This window comes from Melitaea cinxia, chromosome 28 (genome assembly GCF_905220565.1).
Source record: "Melitaea cinxia chromosome 28, ilMelCinx1.1, whole genome shotgun sequence".
In the NCBI taxonomy this organism is placed as follows: Eukaryota; Metazoa; Arthropoda; class Insecta; order Lepidoptera; family Nymphalidae; genus Melitaea; species Melitaea cinxia.
Genome location: NC_059421.1, coordinates 8,294,725 through 8,320,902, shown reverse-complemented (window position 1 = coordinate 8,320,902; position 26,178 = coordinate 8,294,725). Strand labels below are relative to the sequence as shown.

The 26,178-nt window shown below is 34.2% G+C and overlaps 1 protein-coding gene across 1 annotated transcript in view; it reads right to left on the bottom strand.

Annotated features, from left to right (window-relative positions):
* Positions 1-26,178, bottom strand: part of LOC123667469 (mitogen-activated protein kinase kinase kinase kinase 5) — a 65,058-nt gene that overhangs the window by 7,441 nt on the left and 31,439 nt on the right. Inside the window, exons 2-13 of the mRNA XM_045601364.1 lie at positions 15,460-15,663; positions 14,307-14,413; positions 13,411-13,549; positions 11,818-11,890; positions 11,266-11,456; positions 10,471-10,578; positions 9,587-9,687; positions 8,134-8,300; positions 7,118-7,229; positions 1,350-2,227; positions 1,283-1,285; positions 673-794 (exon numbers count right to left, since the gene is read on the bottom strand). Coding sequence (XP_045457320.1) covers positions 673-794; positions 1,283-1,285; positions 1,350-2,227; positions 7,118-7,229; positions 8,134-8,300; positions 9,587-9,687; positions 10,471-10,578; positions 11,266-11,456; positions 11,818-11,890; positions 13,411-13,549; positions 14,307-14,413; positions 15,460-15,663 — 2,205 coding nt within the window. The remainder of the gene's footprint in view (positions 1-672; positions 795-1,282; positions 1,286-1,349; positions 2,228-7,117; positions 7,230-8,133; positions 8,301-9,586; positions 9,688-10,470; positions 10,579-11,265; positions 11,457-11,817; positions 11,891-13,410; positions 13,550-14,306; positions 14,414-15,459; positions 15,664-26,178) is intronic.

The following is a 26,178-nucleotide window of genomic DNA, read 5'->3' as shown; positions in this document are numbered from 1 at the left end:
CAACCAACCATGCAGTTGCAATAATATTTTTTTATGGCTTCTCTGCCTGACCTTTATTGTTTACATATAAAATAAATACAAAATATATTTTCTAGTTATGTGCCGTGCCTACTGTGTATTTTACGTCGCAGTAGTGATGAATTCTGGGTTGACGGAAAACCTTTCAGTAGGTTGTTAAATCACTATGAAAGCAATATGGAAGTCAAATGAATGTATGACGCAAAAGTCTGTAGTTTAGGGTTGCCATAATAAATAATATTTTCAATAAACAAATAAATCGATTAAATCGATAATCGAATTTAATATAATTAATTGCTTGCTTTTTATTTAGTCAATAACAATGTTTCTAAAAAAGTTTATTTTTCACCAAAATTAAATGTATTTTTACTAAATACACTTTTATAGATAACTTTTTCTTTATTAATTCGATTTAACAATACTTTTAACCGATTTTAACAAATAATTGATTTTAAAATATTTTAAAATCGATTGTTTGTTAATAATTATTGTTTGTTTAAGACTGGCAACTTGGTAGAATCAAATCACCAACCGGAAATAAACTAGAAGTATATAATAAATGACATTATTTACTGGTTGCCACTCAACAAGGAAATACTATCCAAAGAGATATGTTAGAAAATCTTTGAGTAAATGAATCGAAAAGTTGCTTACCTTCGAGAAACAGGCTCCCATATGCACCTTGGGGGTGGGGGGTAGTCCGTTAGGGGCGGGTCTTGTTGGTGTTCTAGTTCGTCTAGCTCGGGCGCGTCGCGGTGGGACTGGGGGGGTACTTGCTGGGTTGGAGAAAATTATTCTATTATCATTGACCGTTATTAAATATTTAAAACATAAAAATAGACACAATGGGCCGTAAATATCTTGCTTAAACCTAGATCATCCACACTAGGTAAGTACCTTGACCTTACAGAAGTTAACAGTTAGTAAGGCAACCAGAGCTCGTAGGGAGAGTCGAGGGTAGAGTCACCAATGAGGCGGACCACAGGCTTCTTTGCTACCTCTTTATTATAAAAACAAAGAAAAGGTACAAAGACGCTCTTATCGCAACAAGAGAGATATTTTCCAAACAACTATGGGAATAGAATACATTGCAGAAAAAGGTAATTATCCAAAATAAAATAAAAACGAGTGTGCTTTAGACACGACTGAAGTAAAAATTACGAAACGTAACTCTCTTTCTATCTTCACTAACTTATATCTCACTCTCAACTTCCGTTCGCCTCGCCCGATCACACCTTTCGTCACACTCTCGTTACGCATTCACTAGCTTACTCCCCAAGTTAAGCGAGTGCAAAGAAGTCTTATTTCAATAATAAGCAATATACACTCACCATCACCATCAACCTTCGCCTTATCTCTTTGACTATCAGATAAACTCCGTTGTCTCTGGTTCGTCTTCAGCTCCTCATCAACCAATTCCTTTTGACTGTCCCGACCGTTCTCATCGACCATTTTGAATATTTCATCGACCGACGACGTCTTTCTCTTACTAGTGCTTTCGACCTCGCACTGGCAAAACTGACTCAAATCTATCCCAGCGGTAACGGAGTCGGAATTATGTCTGTTGTGTCTTTTTCTATGTTCGTAACTTTTCTCCTCCATATTCATACTCATATCTATCTTCCTACAGAGGTCATCGTCAGACGTACCGCCGTTCTCAACTCTGTCCGCATCGGCTATTCGAAGACGATTAGCTATTTGTAGAGCTCGGAAATTCGACAAGGAAATCTTCTGTTTTTTACACGTATCACAGTAAACTATACCCGAATCGGGATTCCTATTCGAACAGTGTCGGTAATAGCTCATCATATCGCCGTTTGAGTTGCAAGCGTCACATGGACACTTATTCGCTACCGATCTTTGTAGATCGCTTAGCGTGCTATTTTCTTTCACTTCCGGTTTCGGACATAAGCCGCATTCGCAATTAGTATTTCTCATTTGAGAAGAATCTGCCTCCGTTTCTTGTTGGTCTACATACAGTATATCTGTTTCAGCTTTTCTGGACAAGGGATCGTCTATCGAAATGGACGAAGCTCCTATCGGTGATTGGTAATTAGACGCGATGCTCTGGTACACATTGGTGGTGGAATTATTTAAAAAGTTCTGCTTCAATTGTATACATTGTGATAAATGTTGATCGTGTATCGATAGACCGGAATTTGTCGCCTGTGACATGGCCGCCGTATCCGCTGTTAGTGGTAGTGTCGCCCTGTTGATTACGAGAAATTAGCAAATATTTTCCCTTATTTTGTTACGTTTCTGCAAGCGGGTGGATGCGGTTAGGCGAAAGCATGGGTTTTAGTGCTGTTAGACACGATTTAAAATATTTATCGAGCATTGTTTTAAATGTTAATTTATTATTAGTTTTAAATAACAAGTGGTGCTTGTGGGACTTTCATGAAAAATACGTGGAAATTGATATTGTGAACGAATATTTATAACTTTTCATTTTTTTTTATTGCATTTGTTTATCGTACAGGGGATTTATCTACAAATATCATCGCTAATCGTACTACAATAATCTTACAAAAATTAACTAAATACAAGGTGTAATGCAAAATCATGCGACAATGATATAAATAAGCTTAATCAACAATCATAACATCTAAGCTCTAATTATTGATAGTAAGTCAATATAGAAGCTTCTATTTTTACATATTTTCAGAATAATAAACTGACTTTTTAAAATAAGCATTTTCTTGATAACGAACCGCTTCTTTGATTAAATCACATATTTAATAAAACTTGAAATTTAAAGCGTGTAATGAGACTCAATTTAGGAAATAAAAATCGATTTTGACAATGATAACGGTCAAAGTTCCACGGTATAACTTGATCATTAGCAAAGCAATTGACCTTAAAAAGTTTAAATGCCAAAATTTAGGCAGAAATTAATTAAATGTACGGATGTACTTTATTAGTAGACTAAACCAAATTTCGAAAGTTACCAAAACTTTAAATTTTAAACCAAATTCAAGGCTGGCATCTCGAATCGACAACGTTTTTTTTTTTTTTTTTACGATCGCTAAGTATAATTTATTTTGCAAGTACTTTTAGCTAAAAAGTTTTAAATTGTATCAGTACACGATTTATGAAAAAATCGAGAGGCCATTAAGACACTAAGTTAACTAAACCGAACATTAACCAAACTTTTCAAAAATATCTTCAGTAATAGGGTTTCGCCACGCTAGTAATACAGTAATATCCCGAACTTACGCAGTAGGTACGTGGGAACAAGTTGTAAATACGTAAGTCATATTCGCGTAGTCGCAAAACAATGATTCGTATGTATGCATAAACATGCAGTTCCAACAGTTATTTAAAAACTAATCTTGAATTGACTTGTGCTATGAATGTGATAATAAAAAACGGCGAAATAAAAAATAAACCAAAGAATTCAAAAATAGCGTTATATGTGAACGTTAGGGTAACGTAAGTCAGGGTAGCGTTGGTTCGGAAACGCATAAATCAGGGTAGCGTAAGTCGAGAGTAGCGTAAGTCAGGGTAGCGTGAGTCGAGAATAGCGTAAATCAGGGTAGCGTAAATGGAGAATAGCGTAAGTCAGGGTAGCGTAAGTCGAGAATAGCGTAAATCAGGGTAGCGTAAATGAAGAATAGCGTATATCAGGGTAGCGTAAATCGAGAATGGCGTAAGTCAGGTATTACTGCAGAGGTATCGCACTCGCCATTATCGTGATATCATTTGATTCAAGCCACTCCAGATGTCAATTACAAAAGATTGCATTTTAGAAGAATATGGTAAATTGTTTCTACCCTTTAACAAATAAGTTTATTATTCTGAAGAGAGCTACAGACATGTGAACAAATATTACGGAGGTCATGCAAGTGTGGTTTACCTGAGCATTAACTCTTCGTCAATATATTGCAAGAGGCTCCTAAAACAAGAGAAACGATGTATAGACGACCCCTTGATATTTATGTTATTATGAACCTTTCGTTTGTGATATAAAGCCTGGTATTGTATGCAGTAAATTGGTGTGGGTAACATTTATATGGTACTTCGTAAATCTCTAAGAATAATTGTGTGTGTGATATTAGAGTAACTTATTAAGTTTTTATTATTTATTTATTTATTTATTTATTTAACTGATCTAATTACAGTTGACTGTCTTTTTATTTGCAAAAAATAACAGGAAACGATTTTGACTGATCTTTTAAAGGAATATAGCTAATTATATACTAATTTTAAAGTAACTTAGGTACTTTTATATTATAAATTACAATTTCGTACACAAAAATTAAATCCACGTGAGTGGAGAAGTTACAGGTAGACAGCTTATCAATATACGGAGTAATCCAATGAAGACCCGTAGAAGGTTTTGTCCAACGGTGGAATATGATCCAATGTCCAAATGGGACATGAGAGTATGATTTAAAAAAAAAAAACACAAATTTTGATGAATCTTTCATTTCAATACTTCCGGACAGATATAAAAACATTTTAGAATAAATTTATCAAAAGCATCGTTAGCTCACAGTTATGTATTATATATGATAATACATACACAAGTATTTTGTTATTTCAAAAGCAAGAGAAGTCGCAAAACAAGCGAGTAGAAGAACGTAGATGTTAAAAGAGAAGATTATTCATTGAGAATTTATAGAAGAATTATTATTTACGCCCAATTTAATATTATAAAGAAAAAATAAAACATTTTTAATTACATTTATTTTTAAATTTAACGGTTATATGTTTGTGTGTTAGTAGCAATAACAACTACTAAGACAAAGAAGAAGAATTATATGGAATCATTTTTTTTACCCTACCCTCGTTTTTAACCCCCCTTCGAGAACGCTTTTGAATCATCATGTAACAAGTATATAACATTTAAATTAAATTAATCATTGTTAATGTTAAGCTAACACTGATTCGGAATGCAAACTCTTTCTGCTTGAAATAATCAAGAAACTCAGCGCTGACGTGTGTAGTAGAAAGTATTTACTTTAATGTTATAATAAGACAACTTTTTCGGATTTTATCGCGGTTTATTAAGTCATTTAAATGCCCGACGTTTCGGACACTTTACAGCAGTCACGGGAGGACGATCCTCCGAAAAAGTTGTGTCATTATAATGAGTGAAATTCCTCTAACCAATACTTCGAAGTAATAAATTTTAGCTGAATAGAGACAGTCACTTTTTTTTTAATTTATCATTCCAGCCTATTGCAGTCCACTGCTGGACATAGGCCTCCGCAAGTTTACGCCAACAATAACGTGAACTCATGTGTTTTGCCCATAGTCACCACGCTGGGCAGGCGGGTTGGTGACCGCAGTACTGGCTTTGTCGCACCGAAGACGCTAACTTTTATTTTTATTTATCTCCATACGAATTCTGTCAAAAATTCTATCTATAATAAACAAAATCGGAAATAGACAAATTATTGAAACTGACAATATGTTTTGCAAGCTAGTAATATTTATTGAATGCCTAAATATTGAAAACTCTCGACCTCTGTCCGTTCATATTTTTTACACGATAAGTAATCACCAACATGTCATATACTAAAACCTTCTCCGAAACACGCTTCATCTTATGGTACAAGTATTATTCCGATCGGTTCAATAGTTTTCGCGGTATAACCGAACAAGTAGACCGGTTCTCCATTTATTAGTATAGATTTATTCAGTATTGGTTTTGACTTACCAAGGAACTAAAATATCAGATTTTTGAATTTTTCTATAAATTCTAATTTATTTGGGTGCTTTATGTAAGTGTAATAACAACTTTTTTTTATACAAAAATAAAAAATAAAATCAGATTTCAAACAATTTGCTATATGTCCTGAAAAATCTAAATTCAAACCCAAAAAACCGTCGTCCTAAAATATTTTAAAAATTTCGACGTCTCTGTGTCTGTATGTATCAGTTGTATGGACGTAAAGCCAATAAAAAAACAGTTATTTCCACATATAGAAAAACATGCAAAACATTCGACACTTTAAAAAAAAACCGTGTCTTTTTCTATACATTTGTGCAATTTTGAACATCCCTATAACACTGCCATTCAGCCTACAGCAAAGCGATGGAAATAACTGGAAATGATTCGTGTTTCAACTAAAATCATATAATTTTATACATATGTACATTTATATACACTGAAATATATAGATAAGTACAAGCGAGAGGCATTAAATATAACCACAGATTCTAAATACTTATAATTTATAAGCTGTATACAAAAAAAAAAAAAAAACTTTATTAAAATATGCCCATGAGCATTTTTGAATCATTTTACAAATTAAAACTTTAAAAATAAATTATTATATTTGTAGAAGTAAAGCTACCACTGATTCGGAATGTTCCGATTCTGCAGAGAAGAATCGGCAAGAAACTTCGCAGTTACTCTTTTGACAATTAAGCAGTAGTTTAGACAAAAGCTTACAAATTGTACGTAGTATGTATATATAATTTTATGCCTCTAACTTGACCTACCTTGTATACACATATTAGTAATAATAAAGGTCAATTTAGAAAAATAAAAAGCGAAAATTATTGACTGATCAATTGTTAGTCACAGCTAAAAAACTTCGAATCATTTACAGTTATTCCAGAAATGCCATCAAAAAACCGATCGCGCCACACAGATTCAACAAACCTTTCCATTTATCTGTTAGAAAACCTCAAGAAGTTAACGCAAGAAAAAAAAAGTAAAAAAAAAATCGATCCTATACCTCAAACTCATTCTCATAATATCGTCACCAGTGACGACCCGACACCACTTGCTATAACATAAATAATAATATATAAATATATAGACAAATATTTGACCTAAATTGTAAAAAAAAAATTGTGACAAGTTATCATTTTACAGACGTTCATCGTTATTCTTTAATACAGAACTTTAAAAAAAGAATATTAGTTGAATTGAGTTTTTTTTTTTTGTTATTTATCTATTAATCAAGGGTAGTTACTTAAAAGTCACAAAAATTTAAATATTTCTATTAATTTGAAAAAAATAAATTGTATGTAAAACGATAATTTCTCACTAGTTTTTTTTTTAATGTGAAACAATGAACCCCAGAAGGTTTATTATCTGTAAGCGGTGGAGAGAAAAAAGTCAAAATTGTCTATGACTCACTTTTCGCTGGAAGGCATACTGTCGGTTGACAAATCTTGAGTCAGTGGATTGTGTTTTGGACAACTCATGAGAGACGCAACGCTCCAATCTTCGCTGGTTTGTCTGTGATATACTGTAATATGAAAAAAAGATCAATGTCTTGATTGCTTACACCAAAAAAGAATAATTTTGTTTGCTAGTCAACAATCATTACAGCCTAAACAGTCCACTGCTGGACATAGGCCTCCACAAGTTTACGCCAAAAATAACGTGAACTCATGTGTTTTGCCCATAGTCACCACGCTGGGCAGGCGGGTTGGTGACCGCAGAGCTAGCTAGTCAACAATGCTTTTCACAATTTATAAAAATTAATAACATATTTTCGGGTTATTGCGGGTTGTCTGCAAGAAATGGCTAACTAGCCATAAGACCGCCTCTTGTACTACACATTCTTAAGTCGTCTGTATTATTATTATTTTGTATTTGCATATTGTGGTGTACAATAAAGAGTAAATAAATAAATAAATAAATATTTTTAACTTTTGCCATAAGATAAAAATATCATTATATTCTCATGGTCAAACTTGCCCATTAAGATAATGGTTTCACATGCAGACGTCTCTAACCGGCAGTAACCATTTAACACGAAGGGTCGATATCTGCTCGTCCCCCCTACATACCCCTTTCATATAAAAAAATCCTTTTCTAGCATTAATTCGTCTGAATATAAGAGTTACTCTACTTGCATCTACCACCTAAAGCCGTCCAAGCCGAGCAAGCAAGAAAGAAATTTATAGATAGACATTAAGGTTATTAAGGAGAGGTGTTTGTTGGAGATTTTTCGTGATTTTTGACGAACGACCCCCCCCCCCCACGTTCGCCTTCCGCGATCAATGGACGACCCTATAAATGACCGACACCCACTGCATAAAACCGTCCAAGTTTAAGTTATATGCTGGACACCTACTGCATAAAATCGTTGAATCCAGAAATAACGCTCCGAACATTCTACTCGTATATGTAATGGACAAACTTACCATTCCGCTTGACTGTATCTCCATCACACCGATTGACTTCCGCGCTGAAGTTGATCACTTTCGGCATAGACAAGTTGAGGTCGTCGTCCGCGTCCAGATCTATGATCGGAGAGTCATCGTAGACACCGGAGCGTCGGTTCGCTTCCCTCTCCTCTTCAGATGACAATCTGTCAGTTAAGGATTGAGTTTTGCTTATTGTGGACAGGACGTATGTAAAACTTCTTCACGCACGCTTGACTAAGACTTGACGGGAGTAAGCTGGTGAATGCGTGACGAGAGTGTTGCGAAAAGTGTGATAGGGCGAGGCGAACGAAACTTGAGAGATATAAGTTAATAAAGATAGAAAGAGAGAGTTATGTTTCGTGAGTTTTACTTCAAAGTAGTCTAAAGCACACTCGTTCTTTTGTTTGAATCATGTTGTTTTCCTGCCTTACTGACTTCAACTTCTAGCAAATTCAACAAAAAAAAAAAAAAAAATTAAGAAAAAGAAGAAACTACAAATCATTCGAAGTGGCACCGCTCAACTCGATGCACCCGTCGGACAATCTTTTCGTTGGTTCAATACCGTTTTTTATTACTTTATATTTAACATTTAGGAGTCATCCATTAATTGTGAGGATTTGAGCAGCTGTTTGATTCTCTACCCCGCAGATAATACTTGGTGGGGTTCTATACTACCCAAAAACTATGCCTTAAGCTTAGGTATCTCATTACAGCCCCATTCTTTGGGATATTTCGTGATTTTTTTCCCTTTTCGGGCCCCCAGTGATTAATGGCCAACGCCTTACTGGGTGCGATAAATAGAATGGGTACAAGCAAAAAACATAATTAAGACAAAACTACAGACTATTTGTACATATAAAAAGTTGCAGCTGTGTGGTTACGGCAGTAAAGAATAAAGCCAGTCCCTCTCTTCCTGTGGCTGTCGTAAGAGGCGACTAAGGGATAACACAGTTCCACTACCACCTCGGAACTTAAAAAGCCGACCGGTGGCGGGATACCCATCCAACTGCTGGCTTTGAAATACACAGGCCGAAGACGGGCAGCAGCGTCTTCGGTGCGACAAAGCCAGTACTGCGGTCACCAACCCGCCTGCCCAGCGTGGTGACTATGGGCAACACACATGAGTTCACGCCATTTTTGGCGGGAACTCGTTGAGTCCTATGTCCAGTAGTGAACTGAGATAGGCTGAAGTGAGTGTGAGTGAGTGAGTGAGTGAGGGAGTGAGTGAGTGAGGGAGTGAGTGAGTGAGGGAGTGAGTGAGTGAGGGAGTGATACAAAAAGTTAGTCAAATAGAAGCAGGAGTTACTACTTTAGAAACAATATACAATATTTCTTTCTATGTAATTTAATTACTTACTAATATATTATGTTATTTAATAATACACCCATAAAACTTAACACCATAAAATAGTTTGAAAATATTTAGTATAATCAATTATATTAATCTTACCTAAGCGAATGTTCGAGAGGCGGTGGGCGTTGCTCTAACAAAGATCGTGGACGACCGCGTGTTTGACGCGACGCGATACGTTGAGGTACGTTTGATAATGCCTGATGACGTAGACGACATTAACATACATGTTTAGCACAATATTGATGATAACACTTTATTTATAGACATCGATTATGGAGATAAACAAATATTATCTTTTGTTTACAAAAAGAAATTACAACGAAAAAGCGCGCATTTACTAATTCATACAATAAATATTATGTGAAACGGAAAAAAACAATTAATAAAACGTAGTAAAGGTATCTATGATAATAATTTTTAAACCGCTTTTAACCGACTTCAAAAAAGGAGTATGTTGCTCAATTCGACCTCATATTGTTTTTTTTTCTATGGATGTTCGGGGATAACTTCGTCGTTTATGAAACGATTTTGATAATTCTTTTTTTTTTTTGTTAGAAAGGAGATATCCCAGTTGTGGTATCATGATAAGGAAACCAGGATCTCCACGATGCCCAGAGAAATCGAGGAAAAGAGGGAAATCCTTGAAAATCCACATAACTTTTTACTGGATGTACCGATTTAGATGATTTTTGATTTGTGTGGTCATATTTAAATTTCATCGAGATCTGATTACAACTTATGGAGTAATATTTGATAATGCGTATTTACTTGACTATTTTTTCGTCTACCTACGTTGTATTACTTGTCGATGTAATTGAAGTCGGTTTTTTTCGTTTGCCAGCAAACACAATTATTATATCTTTTATCATTCGTTACATTCTTTGGTTTACTTACACGATTTAATTTTTAGATTAAGTTCTATTAATACAATTTACATATAACCTTTTTCTGGTTTTTCTGATTTTTATATAAATACTTACTCCATCATCGTCTAACTCTTGACTGTTACAGTGGTTGGGCGGGTTCGAATACTTTTGTAGGAGTTCTATCGCTAAACGTTTGCTCATGTCTTGTTGAAAAAATGCGTGCTGAAATCAAAAACAAAAAAATGTTATCAAAAATATAACTAATATATGTATACCTGGCACTGTCTTGTTGGCTGGCCTGGTCTTTCCTGGCACCTATTATGCTAAAATAAATAATTACTGGAAGGGAATGGTGCTGATAGCCGAAATACAGGCTATGCCTAGTTCGGTTACAGATGCTAATCTCATTACCTCTGATATTGTTACCACATTATCATTGTAATATAGTTCTAAGTTTGTGAAATCAACATATTATTATTATTATTATATGTTATATACATATATATGTATGTATGTTATAGGTAAATATAGGAAATGAGTATAACAAATCACGTTTAATAGGAGTTACCATTGTTGAAAGCGAATATAAAAACGGGTCTTAGAGTAAGTCCTTGTGGAATTCCATTAATGTGTATTAGAAAGAAAAATATTTCATAAGCTTTTATCTGGTATATAAAATGATCCACCATATAGCTTTATCAGCGACCGGTGCCAAAAGTAAGGTATTTTTTTACTCTCAGGGCAGATTTCCCTCCTCATATACTTTTTCCATACCACAGGCCTTATATCAAAGAGCCTTATATAAGGAGTTATCTCCATTAAAAATAAAATAGTCTTAATAGTAAGCCTTCCTTTTAATGATGTAATAATAATACATATCTTTATAATGATACTGTACAATAATGTTACCTGCAACAGTTTTTCAGCGGTGGGTCGTTTCTTAGGGTTCTTAGTTAATGCTAGTTTCAGAAATCCGTGAAATAGTTGAGACCAACGTTCCCTTTCTTTGAGTTGAGGCGGTTTGAATCCCGATTTAGACATTAAAAACAACACACGCATCGGATGTAGCTCGAACATCGGTGGCTGGAGTTCGGCTAACTCTGAAAATAAAAACTTTTATAATTTAAAATTGATTTGATAGAATTAATTTTGAATTAAAATATATAAACAGATTTCCATGTATATAAGATATTAAATCAAATATATGAAAATATGTTTATAATTGTTAGTAAAAGAAAATATTTTCATATATTTGTTTATTATTTTTTTAAATCAATAAAAACATTTTGTCTTTACTATGGAATTGGTATTTTTATTGAATTATTTTTCGTATTTTACTAAAAAAAAAATAATAATAAGGGCCTAGCCAGAAAAGCTAATGACTAGAGATTTTAATTATTTTTTTTTAACTGTTTTGTAGGATTAAAGTTTATTTTACAGATATGAAGTTTAATATCTTACCTATGGCTGTAATACCACACGCCCAAATATCACAGAGTTGATTGTAACCACCCTTCCTTTCTACAGCTGCTACCTGGAATGTTAAAAGTTTTCTTTTGTCAAGGAAAGTTTTATAATATATACTAATGTGATTATTTGTAGCTTAAGTAAGTAATTAATTACAGATTTACTTGTATTTGTAAGTATTGAATAAATAAATTATAGACAAGATAACACAGTGGGCCTAAACAAATCAATTCCTTACTAATATTATAAATGTGAATATAAGTTTGTTTGCTACGCTTTCACGCGAAAACTACTAAACCGATCATCATGAAACTTTGTACACATATTCTTGGAGGTATTAGAAGTAACATAGGATACTTTTTATTTAAAAAAAATCGATGCGAGCGAAGCCGCGGGTAAAGCTAGTTTGACATAAAATCGAGCGTAAAGTTAATACAATAATCATGTAGTCAATATACAATAGTAAAGTGAAAAATATAATCAACTAACTCATTTTAAAATCTTGTCTTACCGGGTAGTTTGTTACTTGTGGAATAATTATTAAAACTGAAGGTTTCACCTAATACCTAATTTCTGGGGCACAAGTGTACAGATAAACTTATATTGCATGTTATTTTATATGTAACTAGCTGACCCGGCGAACTTCGTATCGCCTAACAGTGACTTTTAAGTATTACCACAAATCTTTTGTATGGAAGTATAGAAAAGTGTTGTTTTTAGACTTTTTCAGGAAATTTAAATTTTTTTTTTTTTAATTTTTTCTCCGTAAGAACCATCCTCGTACTTCAAGGAATATTTTAAAAAAAGAATTAGCGAAATCGGTCCAACCGTTCTCGAGTTTTGCGCTTAGCAACACATTCAGCGACTCATTTTTATATTATAGATATCATAAAAACTCAAAAACTATCATGATTTTCCTGATTTTTATTTGACAAAAAACCTAATTTGGCCATTTTTTATACCTGTGTAGTTGCAAACATGTGGACAATGGGCCGCCTGATCGTAAACGATCACTGTAGCCTATAGATACATGCAATACCAGAATGATTGCTGTTGCCGACCTTACCTGACCCTCCCCATGAGCTCTCTACGTCACTCACAGAGGAACACAACACACTTGAGAGCACTGTTATTTAGCTGTGATCTTCTGTAAGGTCGAGGTTCCCAGTTGAGATGCTCAACATCTTGACTAAGTTATTTGTTGTGTCCTAATTAATTACCCTAATTCACGTACCTCAATTTTATATACAAATACATATGAATATATATAAAGATACTAGCTGACTCGGCAAACGTTGTCTTACCGCTAAACGCTATTTAAAAATAGGGCTTGATTTTAAAGGGTTGAAAATTTAGGGTTGTATGTATTTTTAATGTTGTATCATAAAAAAATAAAAAAAATTTACCTAAAAATTTAAAAAAAAATTGGGGTGGACTGCCCTTAACATTTAGGGGGATGAAAATATATGTTGTTCGAATCTCAGACCTACTCAATATGCACACAAAATTTCATGAGAATCGGTCAAGCCGTTTCGGAGGAGTTTATCTACAAACACCGCGACACGAGAATTTTATATATTAGATTACCTCAGGCGCCATCCAGTACGGTGTACCAATAAAGCTCTTTCTCTTATTGATGGTGGCCGTAATCTGTGCTGACACTCCAAAATCTGCTAATTTCACATCGCCGCATTCTGTCAGTAAAATGTTTGCGCCTTTTATATCCCTGAAATGTATAAATCATTAATATTAAACGACATTAAAATTAAAAAGGTCCTGATTTTCATTATACTTCAAGTTGACAAGGGGACTCCCCATTAAACTGCATATTTTATTTTATTCATGTGTGCTACCTCATAACTTTTTACTGGATGTACTTATTTTGATATTTTTTTTTTATATTTGAGCTTATCAAGTCCTGTTAAAGTGGAACGAGATCTAACTAGTAGTTTTTGAATTAGCCCTAATAATAAGTATTTGATGGACTTCGACTACGTAGACGATGATTCATTTGTGTAATTTTCAGTACACACAAATATTGTATCTTGTACTATGAGGTTCATTACAAATTCTTTAAAAATGATGGACGTATTACAAGTCAATTATTTTTTGTGCATTTTTATACATATATGTTAAGTAAGGTTTTAAATTCTATTTAAAATAATTGGAAACCAATTCCTATTAACCTTTTAGTAGTAGTACTAAATACTTTTTTTTGTTGATAAATTTGACTTTTCTAATCGCTACTAAAACTTATCATTAAAACTATATATATTAGCTGATAGTTTTACCCCTATCGTCATACACTGTAACATCATAAACAATCGTATTATATATATTACAATCTGATCTCAAGCAGAAATCGAACCCGCTGTGGATTACGTAAGTGGCGCGGTTAGGATATCTGCCATCTGATTCAAAAGACTAGTAAATACTTTTACGTCATCTTGTATCTGTAATATTTCAAGATTGAGTGAACTCACCTATGCATTTTTCCCATACTGTGTAGATATGACAGTCCCATAAGGGTCTCCTTGCACATATACGCTATTTGTAATTCTGTTAGGGGACCCGTTACGTGGTAGATGTCCTGGAAAGAGATAATATAAATTTATTTAAAGATTTAAAACAGTTGCAGACGTCACTTGTGTATTTCAATTTTTCTTTTACATTTGTAATTATTGTTTCCTTCCATTTTGTGTATGGTCAAAATTTGTTTTATTTTTATGTCTGTGACTTGTGTAATGGACATAAATAAATTTCTTTCTTTCTTCCTTTGTGTTGTACGGATGAAATTTGTATAAAAGAAAATCTTAAAAACCATCGATATATTAAAAAAAAATGGACAGCACAAAATTTGCCGAGTCAGCTAGCTTCTAATATAGGAAGTAAGAAATATAGTTTCAACATAATCTACAAGAATATCAAATCTTCCAAAATTACATCGATATTTGAATCATAAAACCATTATCATTAATCATTTCATTCTTTCCTCACTATTGTTTGTTATTGATGTTCTCCGTTCTATATTATGAGCAGAGTAGCAATCTTTACATGCCCGGCTTACATACGCGGCTACCCTCCTCCTACACGGAAAAAGAGGCCTATGCATAGCTGAATCAAAACACGCAGCTACGTGTTCGTCTGTTTGTGAATATGTAAGGGTTAATTTGGTTAGCATTTTAGCAGTCGTCATTTGAGCAACACGTGATTATTTCACAAGTACCCTTTAATCAAAATAAGGAGCCATCCATAAGTTAAGTCACAAAAATTTCTTTTTTTTGACCCCTCAACCGTCCTCGTTACTTACAATTAGATAGATTATATTTTGAAATGTGGTGTCATACAATTTTTGGACTCCTGTCCACCCTTTGCCACACTTTGTCGCCTCCCTCCCCACCCCCCTTAAAGTGTGACATAAATTATAGATGACCCATAAAACTTGAAAGTATATGCTAAAACGATTCCTTGTTTTGCACGTCAATGTAAAATGAAATGACGTATTTAACACTAAAATGTCATTGATTCTACTTACTTCTAAAGTAAATTAGCAAAATCATAAAGTGCGTTTTGGGTCCTATTGAAAGTCATGCATTCATTTGTAAAATAATCAATAACATTATATGAGTTTGTTACCTGCAAACTTCCACCCCCACAATACTCCATTGATATCCATAACTTATCCCTTCTAAGGTACGAGCCGTAGTACGCGACGATGTTCGGGTGACGACAATCCTTCATCATCAGGATCTCCTGCTGGATGATCGCGAAGTCATCACCCGGTTCTAACTTGATCACCTTGATGGCGGCAAGTTCACCGTTTCCGTTGAGACGTTTCGCCTGGAAAGAAGATATTTTAATTTACATTATGTTTTTACCGACTTCAAAAAAGGAGGTTCTCAATACGACTGTATTTTATTTGTATCTATTTTTACATATAATAAAATGGTAGGAAAGTCAAAACTGTACATTGAATATTTTTTTAAAAGAATACTTGGGGTGTGATCTACAATCGATACCGAAGCAAAAAAATATAGTTTTTAACCGACTTCCAAAAAAGGAGGAGGTTCTCAATTCGACTGTATTTTTTTTTATGTATGTTACATCAGAACTTTTGACCGTGTGGACCGATTTCGACAATTTTTTTTTAATCGAAAGGTAGTGTATGCCAATTCGTCCCATTTAAATTTATTTGAGATCTAACAACTACTTTTCGACTTATATCTGTTGCAGTCAGAACTCTTAACCAGTCAAAAGTACTATTGACTAGCGAAATCAGTCAAAAGTACTTTTGACTGGACAAGTTGGTCAAAAGTGGTTTTGACTGAAAATTATTGGTTATTAGTACTTTTGACTGCAAATTCGCGGTTAAAAATACTTTTGACTGACGCTGTCCGTCAAAAGTATTTTTAACTTCAAAAAAGCGTCAGTCAAAAGCACTATTAACTCGTTAGATGTGAATAAATTTAGTCAAATGATCCTGATAAACCATAATAAATTTATGCCCACGATCTTCTTGCGACTGCATGTCAATCAGATCGACTTGGCAGCGGCTGTTCATTTCAGTGTGCAGGATCGGTTTCTAAACCTGACCCATCCTTTTCTTGCTTTTCTTCCTTTGGCATACTTCGCACATTGATAAATATATATTAATCATTTCTTTTGTAATATTAGCGTACTTTTTTGCCGTTTCATTCTTAAGTCTGTCGCGACCACCATGCCCTATAGAAATATGAGCAGCATCAATAATGTCGTAGATTTCCTCAGCCGGCAAAAATATTTGACAGGTTCTGTGTTTGTAATTAATTTTTTTTATACCACAAACTTCAATGTGTTAAAGCGTTGTAGTCTACTGTACTGTAATGGTGTTTCCTTTTCATTAAATTTTGCTTCTTCCACATCCATTACAAACTTTTTAAATTTTTCTTTTGTCATCACATTGAAATGACTATCTTTCATATCTTCCATCGCTAAAATTCTTTGAAAAACGCCTTCTTTCTTTTCGTAGTCACTCATTTTTCTTCTAATATCAGCACGTTCTCCACTAATAATGAGTAATATAAAACCACTTTTGACGGAATCATTTAGTCAAAAGTACTTTTAACCAGCTCCATTGGGCAAAAGTACTTTTAACTGCTATTTTAGTCAAAAGTATTATTGACTAAAGCAAACGGTCAAAAGTACTTCTGACTGATTTTGCTAGTCAATAGTGCTTTTGACTGGTTAAGAGTTTTGACTGCAACATATCTAATAATGCGTTTTTACTTGACGCTTTTTTCGTCGACCTACGTTGTATTATACCGCATAACTTTCTACTGGATGTACCGATTTTGATAATTCTTTTTTTTGTTGGAAAGGGGATATCCCTAGTTTGGTACCATGATAACAAAACTAGGATCTGATGATGGGATCCCAGAGAAATCGAGGGAAACTCTCGAAAATTCGCAATAGCTTTCTACTGGATGTACCGATTTTGATAATTCTTTTTTTGTTGGAAAGGGGATATCCGTAGTTTGGTACCATGCTAAAGAAACTAGGCACTGATGATGAGATCCCACAGAAATCGAGGGAAACTCTCGAAAATCCGCAATAAGTTTTTACTGGGTGTACCGATTTTGATAATTTTTAATTTAATCAAAAGCTGATATTTATCATGTGGTCACATATAAATTTTATCGAGATCTGATAACTACTTTTTGAGTAATCTTTTATAACGCGTAGTTACTTGACAATTTTTTCGTCGATCTACGTTGTATTACTCGTCGATGTACTTGAAGTCGGTTTTTTTTTCGCGCGTTCGCTAGTTACCTCATAACTTTGTAGTGGGTGAACCGATTATGGTGATTTTTTTAATAGAACGCGGTGCTTGTCATGTGATCCTATTTAAATTTGGTCGAGATGTGACGAGTACTTTTTGAGTTATCTCTATAAATAATGAGTATTTATCTGACTATTTAACCGACTACGACTACGTCGGTTTTTTTATGTTGCGAGCAAACACAGTTATTGACATAATTATGTGTATGGAAAGACCTTAATGATAAATTTTAAGTTAAAAAAAAGTTTCACTTCAAAAAAGTGTGTGTGCCCAAGCAGAAGTGAAACTTGAAACTTGTAGCCTACGAGAGATTTTTTTCACGACAATTTAAAAGAAGCTTTACTTCAAAATTCTATTTATTAAGGATTAAGCGCTGTTTGTGATCATCAATTACTTGGACGAATCTTTTTGTCTCGTCGAAAATTTTCTGACAGTAATTGACAAATTGTTTCGCTAAAGAAAAATTGGAAAAATTACTTGTTTAATTTTGTGCTCATCATACTCCGGGCGCTACTCACAAAGGGGCGCACAATGCTCCGCAAAACAAAAAATTGCTGGACATATTACGTGGTTTTCGAAAGGGGGGGGGCAAAAGTACTGTGCCCGGGCGCGAGTTAAGCTCGCTACGTCACTGATAATGACCTGTTTTAACATAATATAATCTGTTCAAATCTATTCGTTAATATTTGAAGGATAAAATATACATTCAAAGTCAGATAATCCAACATGATTTGATCCGTCCTTGACGGAGGTTAGATAGTAATCGCTCTAACGAGGAAAACGAGAGGATTAAGAAAATTACCTCCACATTAGCAGCTTCAGACAGATTAGATCATAACATCGGAGATAAGGAGGTATAACAATGATGAAAAATTGAGCAAAGCAACTTTAATACAGATTGGGTTTTTAGTATGGCAAGAATTTTTTCTTTGAGCTGAAAAAGTTAATGATGAGATATCCATACCTATAATAAAACTATAACTATATATGTCTGTACATAGATAGTTAAGAAATAGTGTGGTCTTCAATGTGCCAATAGAAGCCTATAATACATTTTGTCTGTCTGTCTGTTTATTAGTTCGCGTATCATCCAAAAACTACCGAATTAAATTTGATGCTGTTCGCAGTTGTATTGGTCGAACTAAAAATCTGGTGTGCTTCATATAAATATCCCGCTTTGAATCTGAGATATTGAAACTTCACACAATAATATTATGATAAATTTTGCGGGAAAAAATTTGCTTTAAAATAATATCGTCATTTATGGTAATTTTTTCTTTGAAAGATTTTGAGATTTGATTTTTTTAAATAAAAAGAGTAACAAATATACAAACACGTTACTTCGCTCAATATAAGTATTTTATATTAGCAGGTATATATTTGTTTTTATCACGCTTCAGCCTGTAAAAACTGCTGGGCATATGCCTCTTTGCCCACGTAGGAGAAAGATCGGAGCTTAATCCACCACGCTGTTCCAATGCGGGTTGGCGGATATAATCCCTACTATGAGTAACGATCGCTATCATGTGTACATGATAACAACCGGGACCGACAGCTTAACGTGCCCTCCGAACGTAACTAAGAACCAGACCGGAAATAAAGATTTGTATAAACACAAATATCCACTCCGAGCGAAAATCGAACCCGTGACCGCTCGGTGTTTATGCGCCGCCGAGACGGCACACGCACCATTACACCAGAGCGGTCGTCGGTCGTCGTTGCTTTTATTGACATCACTTAATTTTCGTTTTAATGGTTTATACCTTTAATTTTCAATTTTCCGTGAATAACTGAGGTAGGGCACAGCAGGAATTTCCTGCTCAAAATATGGAGCAGCCCGACTGGGGTAGTACCTCGACCTTACAGAAGATCACAGCAAAATAATACTGTTTTCAAGCAGTATTATGTTCCTGTTGGTGAGTAAGGTGACCAGAGCTTCTGGGGGGATTGGGGATTGGGTCGGCAACGCGCTTGCGATGCTTCTGGTGTTGCAGGTGTCTATAAGCTACGGTAATCGCTTACCATCAGGTGAGCCGTACGCTTGTTTGCCGACCTAGTGACATAAAAAAAAAGAATAAATAGTATTAAAGGTTACAAGGGACGGATATAAATCCCCGATAGGATGTTAGTACGATATATACGATACGAGTACTTGAACGCTTATATGTAAATAATTTTAGATGGTTTATTAGGTTCGTCTTTAACATACTTGGCGATAGGTCTTAGTTTTTATTCTATTTTTAATTATTTTTATTTAGATTTAACTTCACTTCAGCCTATCGCAGTCCACGGCTGGACATAGGCCTCCCCAAGTTCGCGCCAGACATCCCGGTTTTCCGCAATCCTAATCCAGCCTACACCGGCAATCTTACGTAGATCGTCGGTGAAGAGCTAATATATTTGTCCAGTTTCTGTGTGTTTTATATAATATATATCCATTTATTATGATATTCAGTTATCTGGTCCTTATTCCTTTATCGTGGACCTATAGCAGATTTCCTAGTTTGGGACTGTGTATGATATTATCATTTCTAATTATCGGGTATATACAAGAAAAGCCACGAGACATTGCTAATAATATATATTTTTGAAATGTGCTATATTGAGCCCTTTCATGCCTTGGCATCATAATAATAATAAAATTTTTCAGTACTCAGACAGACTACTTCAGAGTGATGACTTAATGTCCAGTAGAGGGCGCCACGTTGTGACACTATATAGCCTATAACCAGCGGACGGTTAAGACGCTTCTATTGATACCTCATTTGTCTCAATATGAAAAGAAGTTTGGGAGATAAGAGGGAACAGATAAACAAATACAAACATAGACTGCTAAAATTATAACCCCCCTTTTGGTTTTGCCGTAGTCGGGTAATTAGATGCAGTTTTCACGCTTATAACTCTGGAAAGTTTATATATACCTGATGTTAGAATCTGATGTACGTTTCATCTTGATACCCCATAAGGAAAATTTGTTATTGCTCTATAAATTATAGTAAAAGCGTAGCTAAATCTATTTGTTCACACATTTACCGAAGGTAAAACGGTGGAGTTCGGCTAATCTCAGGTAAATTAACGGTACACAAGACCACGGTACCGCGTAAAAAACCCTAGGTACGTTAAGAATTAAAATCAAATTTATATTCTCAACACTGTGCTCTATGTCACGAGCAAATACAACACCAGTCATGAACGAGTTTTACACACACGTAGTATTCCGTACCTATGTAATATGTAAAAATAAAGATTTTTTTCTCTTTTAAAGGTTTGTAAAACTGAAAATGTAAGTATATGCGATTTAATGGGAAATTAAAATACCATACCATATTACAATACTCATCATTAAAAAAACGAGTGTGCTTTAGACTACATGACTGAAGTAAAACTTCTTTAGTGATAGGCCTGCACTATGTCCTAGATATACGAAACGTAACTGGCTATGAGAGAAAGAGAGTAAGAAAACGTGTGCTCGCATCTCTGTCTTGCTCCGTTCACCTCGTCCGATCACACTTTTCGTAACGCTCTCGTCATGCATTCACCAGATAACTCCCCAAGTCAAGCATGTGTAAAAAAGTTTTACTTCCACAAACCAAAGGTCTATTATTATCTATATAATTTATTTAAAGTAGAGTGAACAATCAAAAAATTATACCACGTCTACAGTCAAGAGTACAGTATATATAGCTGTTTTGAAACTAACCATAATTAGGTTCCTAATATCACGGGCAGTAAAGCAACTGCAGCAGAGCTTAATTCTTCGTAATATTAAAGAGAGTAAGGATGAATCCTATTGACTCAACTTGATTTGAATGAACCTGTAAACGTCCGACAACTGGGCATAAGCCACTTCTCCATAATATAGAACAAAGTTTGAAGCTAACTGCGGCATCTTCACTGCACGTTAGCGGAAATTTTCCCTATTATGAGTAGTGATCGCTATCAGCTGTCCATGATAACAACCTGGGCCAACAGCTTTACGTACTCCAAAGCAAGGTGATGAGACCCACAAGAACATAATTATATGTAACTCAAAAAATTAATTTGTACAAATACAGACGAAATAAAGGAGGAGGTTACTCAATTCGACCGTATATATATATATATATATATATATATATATATATATATATATATATATATATATATATATATATATATATACTTTTTTTATGTATGTTCGGGGATAACTTCTTCGTTTATGAACCGATTTTGATAATTCTTTTTTCGTTGGAAAGGAGATATCTCTGGTGTGGTACCATGACAAGGAAACCAGGATCTGATGATGGGATCCTAGAGAAATCAAGGGAAACTCAAAAATCCGCATAACTTTTTCCTGGGTGTACCGATTCTGATAATTTTTAATTTAATCGAAAGCCGATGTTTATCATGTGGTCAGATTTAAATTTCATCGAGATCTGATTACAACTTTTGGAGTAATCTTTGATAATGCGTATTCACTTGACTGTTTTTTCGTCTACCTACGTTGTATTACTTGTCGATATAATTGAAGTCGGTTTTTCTTCGTTTGAGAGCAAATACAATTATTACTTGAAAGTTGATGTGAGTGCGTGTAAATTAGAGCGAGATATGAGAAGTAGTTATTAAGTTACCTTTAATCATGTGCATTTATATCAAAGTATATTTTTTTATCTGAGAACAAAAACAATTATTAAACAATTATTATGTTACGGAACCCTAAAAGGTACATATTCGAACACATAATAGCGGCACGAGATCGCAAATAACGAACGCCGACGCGAAATTAATTAGTGAGTAGATGAGATCTTTGACCTCCCACCTTGACCTCAGCGACACGTGGTGAACAACGTTACTAATTGACTATTTATCTATTATATTATAAGTCTGAAAACATTTCAGGTTTTCTAACTATAAAACTAGTAAGTAGCATAAAAAAAAGGAAAAAAACCGTAGTCGTAAATAATTGTCTTAATTATTAACCTACATAATTAAATATGTATATATATAGGTATATATCGCATGCTTAATGGAAAATTGACTCATTAGTACATAGGTCAGAATTAAGTTATGTACAGTGACAGGCTTCTATAAACGCCATCTATCGTCTACCGTTTGAATTATGTCGAAGTTACAAATATTCAACGCTCCAGAGGTATATCCGTCTCTTTCACTCTTTGGGATTTTTCGTTGTGTTTGCGCGGAACAACGACTCATGCCAGTTTGTGTCGGGCTCTTGCGGAATAAAGTTGTTATTATTTTATTGAACGAAGACCGAATCGTTGTTGAGCGTTTTTACTACTAAATTTAAAGGTAAGTTATATCAAATTTCGTAATTTAGTACTGACGAATTAAATTTTAGGCTACTTTATTGCTAATTTTATTTATAAGTTATATGGAACATTACTTCTTAAGACAGTTTATCATTAAACTTTATTATATTTTTCGTGGCCCATTAGGACTTGAGGCAGTTTACTATTAAAATGTAACCATTACTTAATGTAATACTTTTTGATATTCAAGTATAAGTCTGTTTACTACTAAAAGTTATTGTTATTTAGGAGCCGTTATATTAGTTGAGTCTTTGTTTGAATAAAAATAATGAATTATAATGCATATTTTTTTTCAGTGCCTGCAAATTTTTATATTAAGTCTGTGTACTACTAAAAACAAATTACAATAAAAGTATGTACAAAAGGCTTATAATATTACTGTTTATGTTATAGGGTGACAATGCCATTCAATAGGTCCAAAAAGATGATAGAGCTTGTTGAGGCTCAAAATCATTCAGATCATGCAACACAATCTGAAGGACACGAATCAGTGCCTACAACTAAAGTTACGGTAACTATCTTAAATGACTTCAAGACTTCAAAAATTGTGTGTATGATATTTGTTTTTTTTTTTTTTAATACCAAAATACTTATTTCTTGTTGTAGATGTTACGTGATATAACAAACAAGCCCGAAAATCAGTGTTACTCAAACCTTCAGAATTATTTTGATATTATGATGCATTCTTCGGCAACTTCACATTCAGTCTATAATGAAAATCACCTTCATAACACAACATTAGTCCATGATTGCACTGACGAGATAATATATTCTGAACAAAGCGATGTCGATTTAAGTGATCAAGATCCAACATACGAAGTTCCGAGTACAAAAAAAAAACAAATACCAGTACACCCTAGTCCGTTAAAGTCATCAAGTAGTTCATCATCTTCTTCGTCTTCCTCGTCCTCATCGTCTTCAGAATCTTCCAGTGATAGTTCCGATACAGAATCCTTTAATGGACAGAGTAAAACACAAGTAAACGTCACTCAGGTAACCGCAGAAAAGGAATCCAAACAAAGAAACACTGATGCATCTATAACGACAGATATTTCAATAAATCAAAAATTCAGTGCAAATACTACATCACAAGAAGAAACAAAGAAAGGAAGAAAACGCAAGCGAAACGAAGAAAACTGGAAACAGAATAAAGCAAAAAGTCTAAGAAATACTGGAAAGCAATATATTAGTAAGACAAATAAAACAATCAAATCTCGTTCTGTTCAACCACCTTGTGGTGTTAAATGTAGGCTCAAATGCTATGAAAAAATAACTGCAGAACAAAGACAGATAATTTTTGATATGTACTGGAATCTCGGCCAGGTTAATGCTCAAAGATCCTTTATTATGTCTTGTATGAGCAATATAACCCCAAGATATAAATATACAAATGCACGCAATCCCAGGAATTGCAATCAAGCATTCCACTTCTTAGTGAACGGGCAATCAGTACGTGTCTGTAAAACATTTTTTATTAAAACCTTAGATATTTCGGATCGTGTTATACGTACTGTAAAAGAGAAAATAGATAAACACGGAATTTTAGCACAAGATCAGAGAGGGCAGCACAGCAATCATATAAAGATTGATGAACAACTACTCTCCGACATTAAACAGTTCATAGATGGGATACCGAGGATTGAATCCCATTATATTAGGCAATATTCTACTCGTGAGTACATTGATGGAGGGAAAACAATTTCAGATCTTTTCAGGGACTTTGTAGAAGCTCAAAATAAAAACAATAAAGCAGCTGGTAAATACTGTACATTTTATAAAATATTTACACAAGATTATAATATATCATTCTTCCGACCAAGAAAAGATCAATGCGATTTGTGCTTACAATATACAAACTCTACGCCAGAACAGAAATTATTACTTAATGAGTCGTATGATACCCACTTAGAAGAAAAAACATTAAGCCGCCGAGAAAAATACAATGACCGCTGTAAAATAGATAATAAAAATAAAGTTCTTGTATTCGATTTGCAAGCTGTTCTGCAATCTCCTAAAGGAGATACCTCAGGATTTTATTACAGATCAAAATTAAATAGTTATAACTTCACAGTGACGTCTTTAAACAAAAAGGTTGACGGCCAGCTAAAAGATTCGTATGATGATGTACAATGTTTCTTTTGGAATGAGACTGATGCTAAGCGTGGGGCCAATGAAATTGGATCTTGTTTACTAAAAGTTTTTGAAAAGTTGTCGGCTGAATCATCAAATGATAATAGGTGTAATTTAATTCTATATTCAGATAATTGTTTCGGTCAAAACAAAAATAAATTCATAGTAGCTCTTTACCTATTTGCAGTCACTCATCTTAACATTCAATCTATCACTCATAAATTCCTAATAAAAGGCCATACCCAAAATGAGGGTGACAATATTCACAGCCTCATAGAAAAAGAGATAGCAAAAAATTTAAAATCTGGGCCAATATATTCTCCTCACCAATATATAGCCATAATAAAAAATGCAAAGAAGTCTGGCAAGAAATTTTCAGTACATGAACTGACATTCGAATCATTTATAGACTTGAAAAAACTTCAAGAAGATTGGGGTCCTAACTTTAATAAAACCAAAGACGGAAGAACGGTATTATGGAATGACCTGAAGGTGATAAAAGTTAACAGAGATACACCTTTTTCATTTTTCGTTAAAAATTCTTACAAAGAAAACGAATACCAGGAAGTAAGCATTAGAAACAAAAGAAAGAAAATGCTGCCTCTGAGTGAAATTATACTTACTAATGTCTACACACAAAAACAAGAGCTAAGTGAAAATAAGAAGAAAGATAAAAAGAAGAAAGTTACGGGTTTCTGTAAAGAGCTCACTATAGACGGCGCCACGGTTCGCTTAAACCGTAATTTAAAATTATCATATCGAAAATTTCGCTCGAGCGGGTGTATCGTTCCATAGCTTAATTGGCTAGAGCGCCGACACGGTACGTCGGAGACGCGGGTTCGAACCCCGCTGGAGCGGTCAATTTTTGATATGATATTCAAAAATGTTTAGAATTCCTAATGTGGGTAACACAAAAATAAAATCTTAGATATTAAAAATAGCACGGTGTCGTCTCCTGTCAAAGATTTTCATTGTAATATGAAACTTTGAATAGTTACGGGTTTCTGTAAAGAGCTCACTATAGACGGCGCCACGGTTCGCTTAAACCGTAATTTAAAATTATCATATCGAAAATTTCGCTCGAGCGGGTGTATCGTT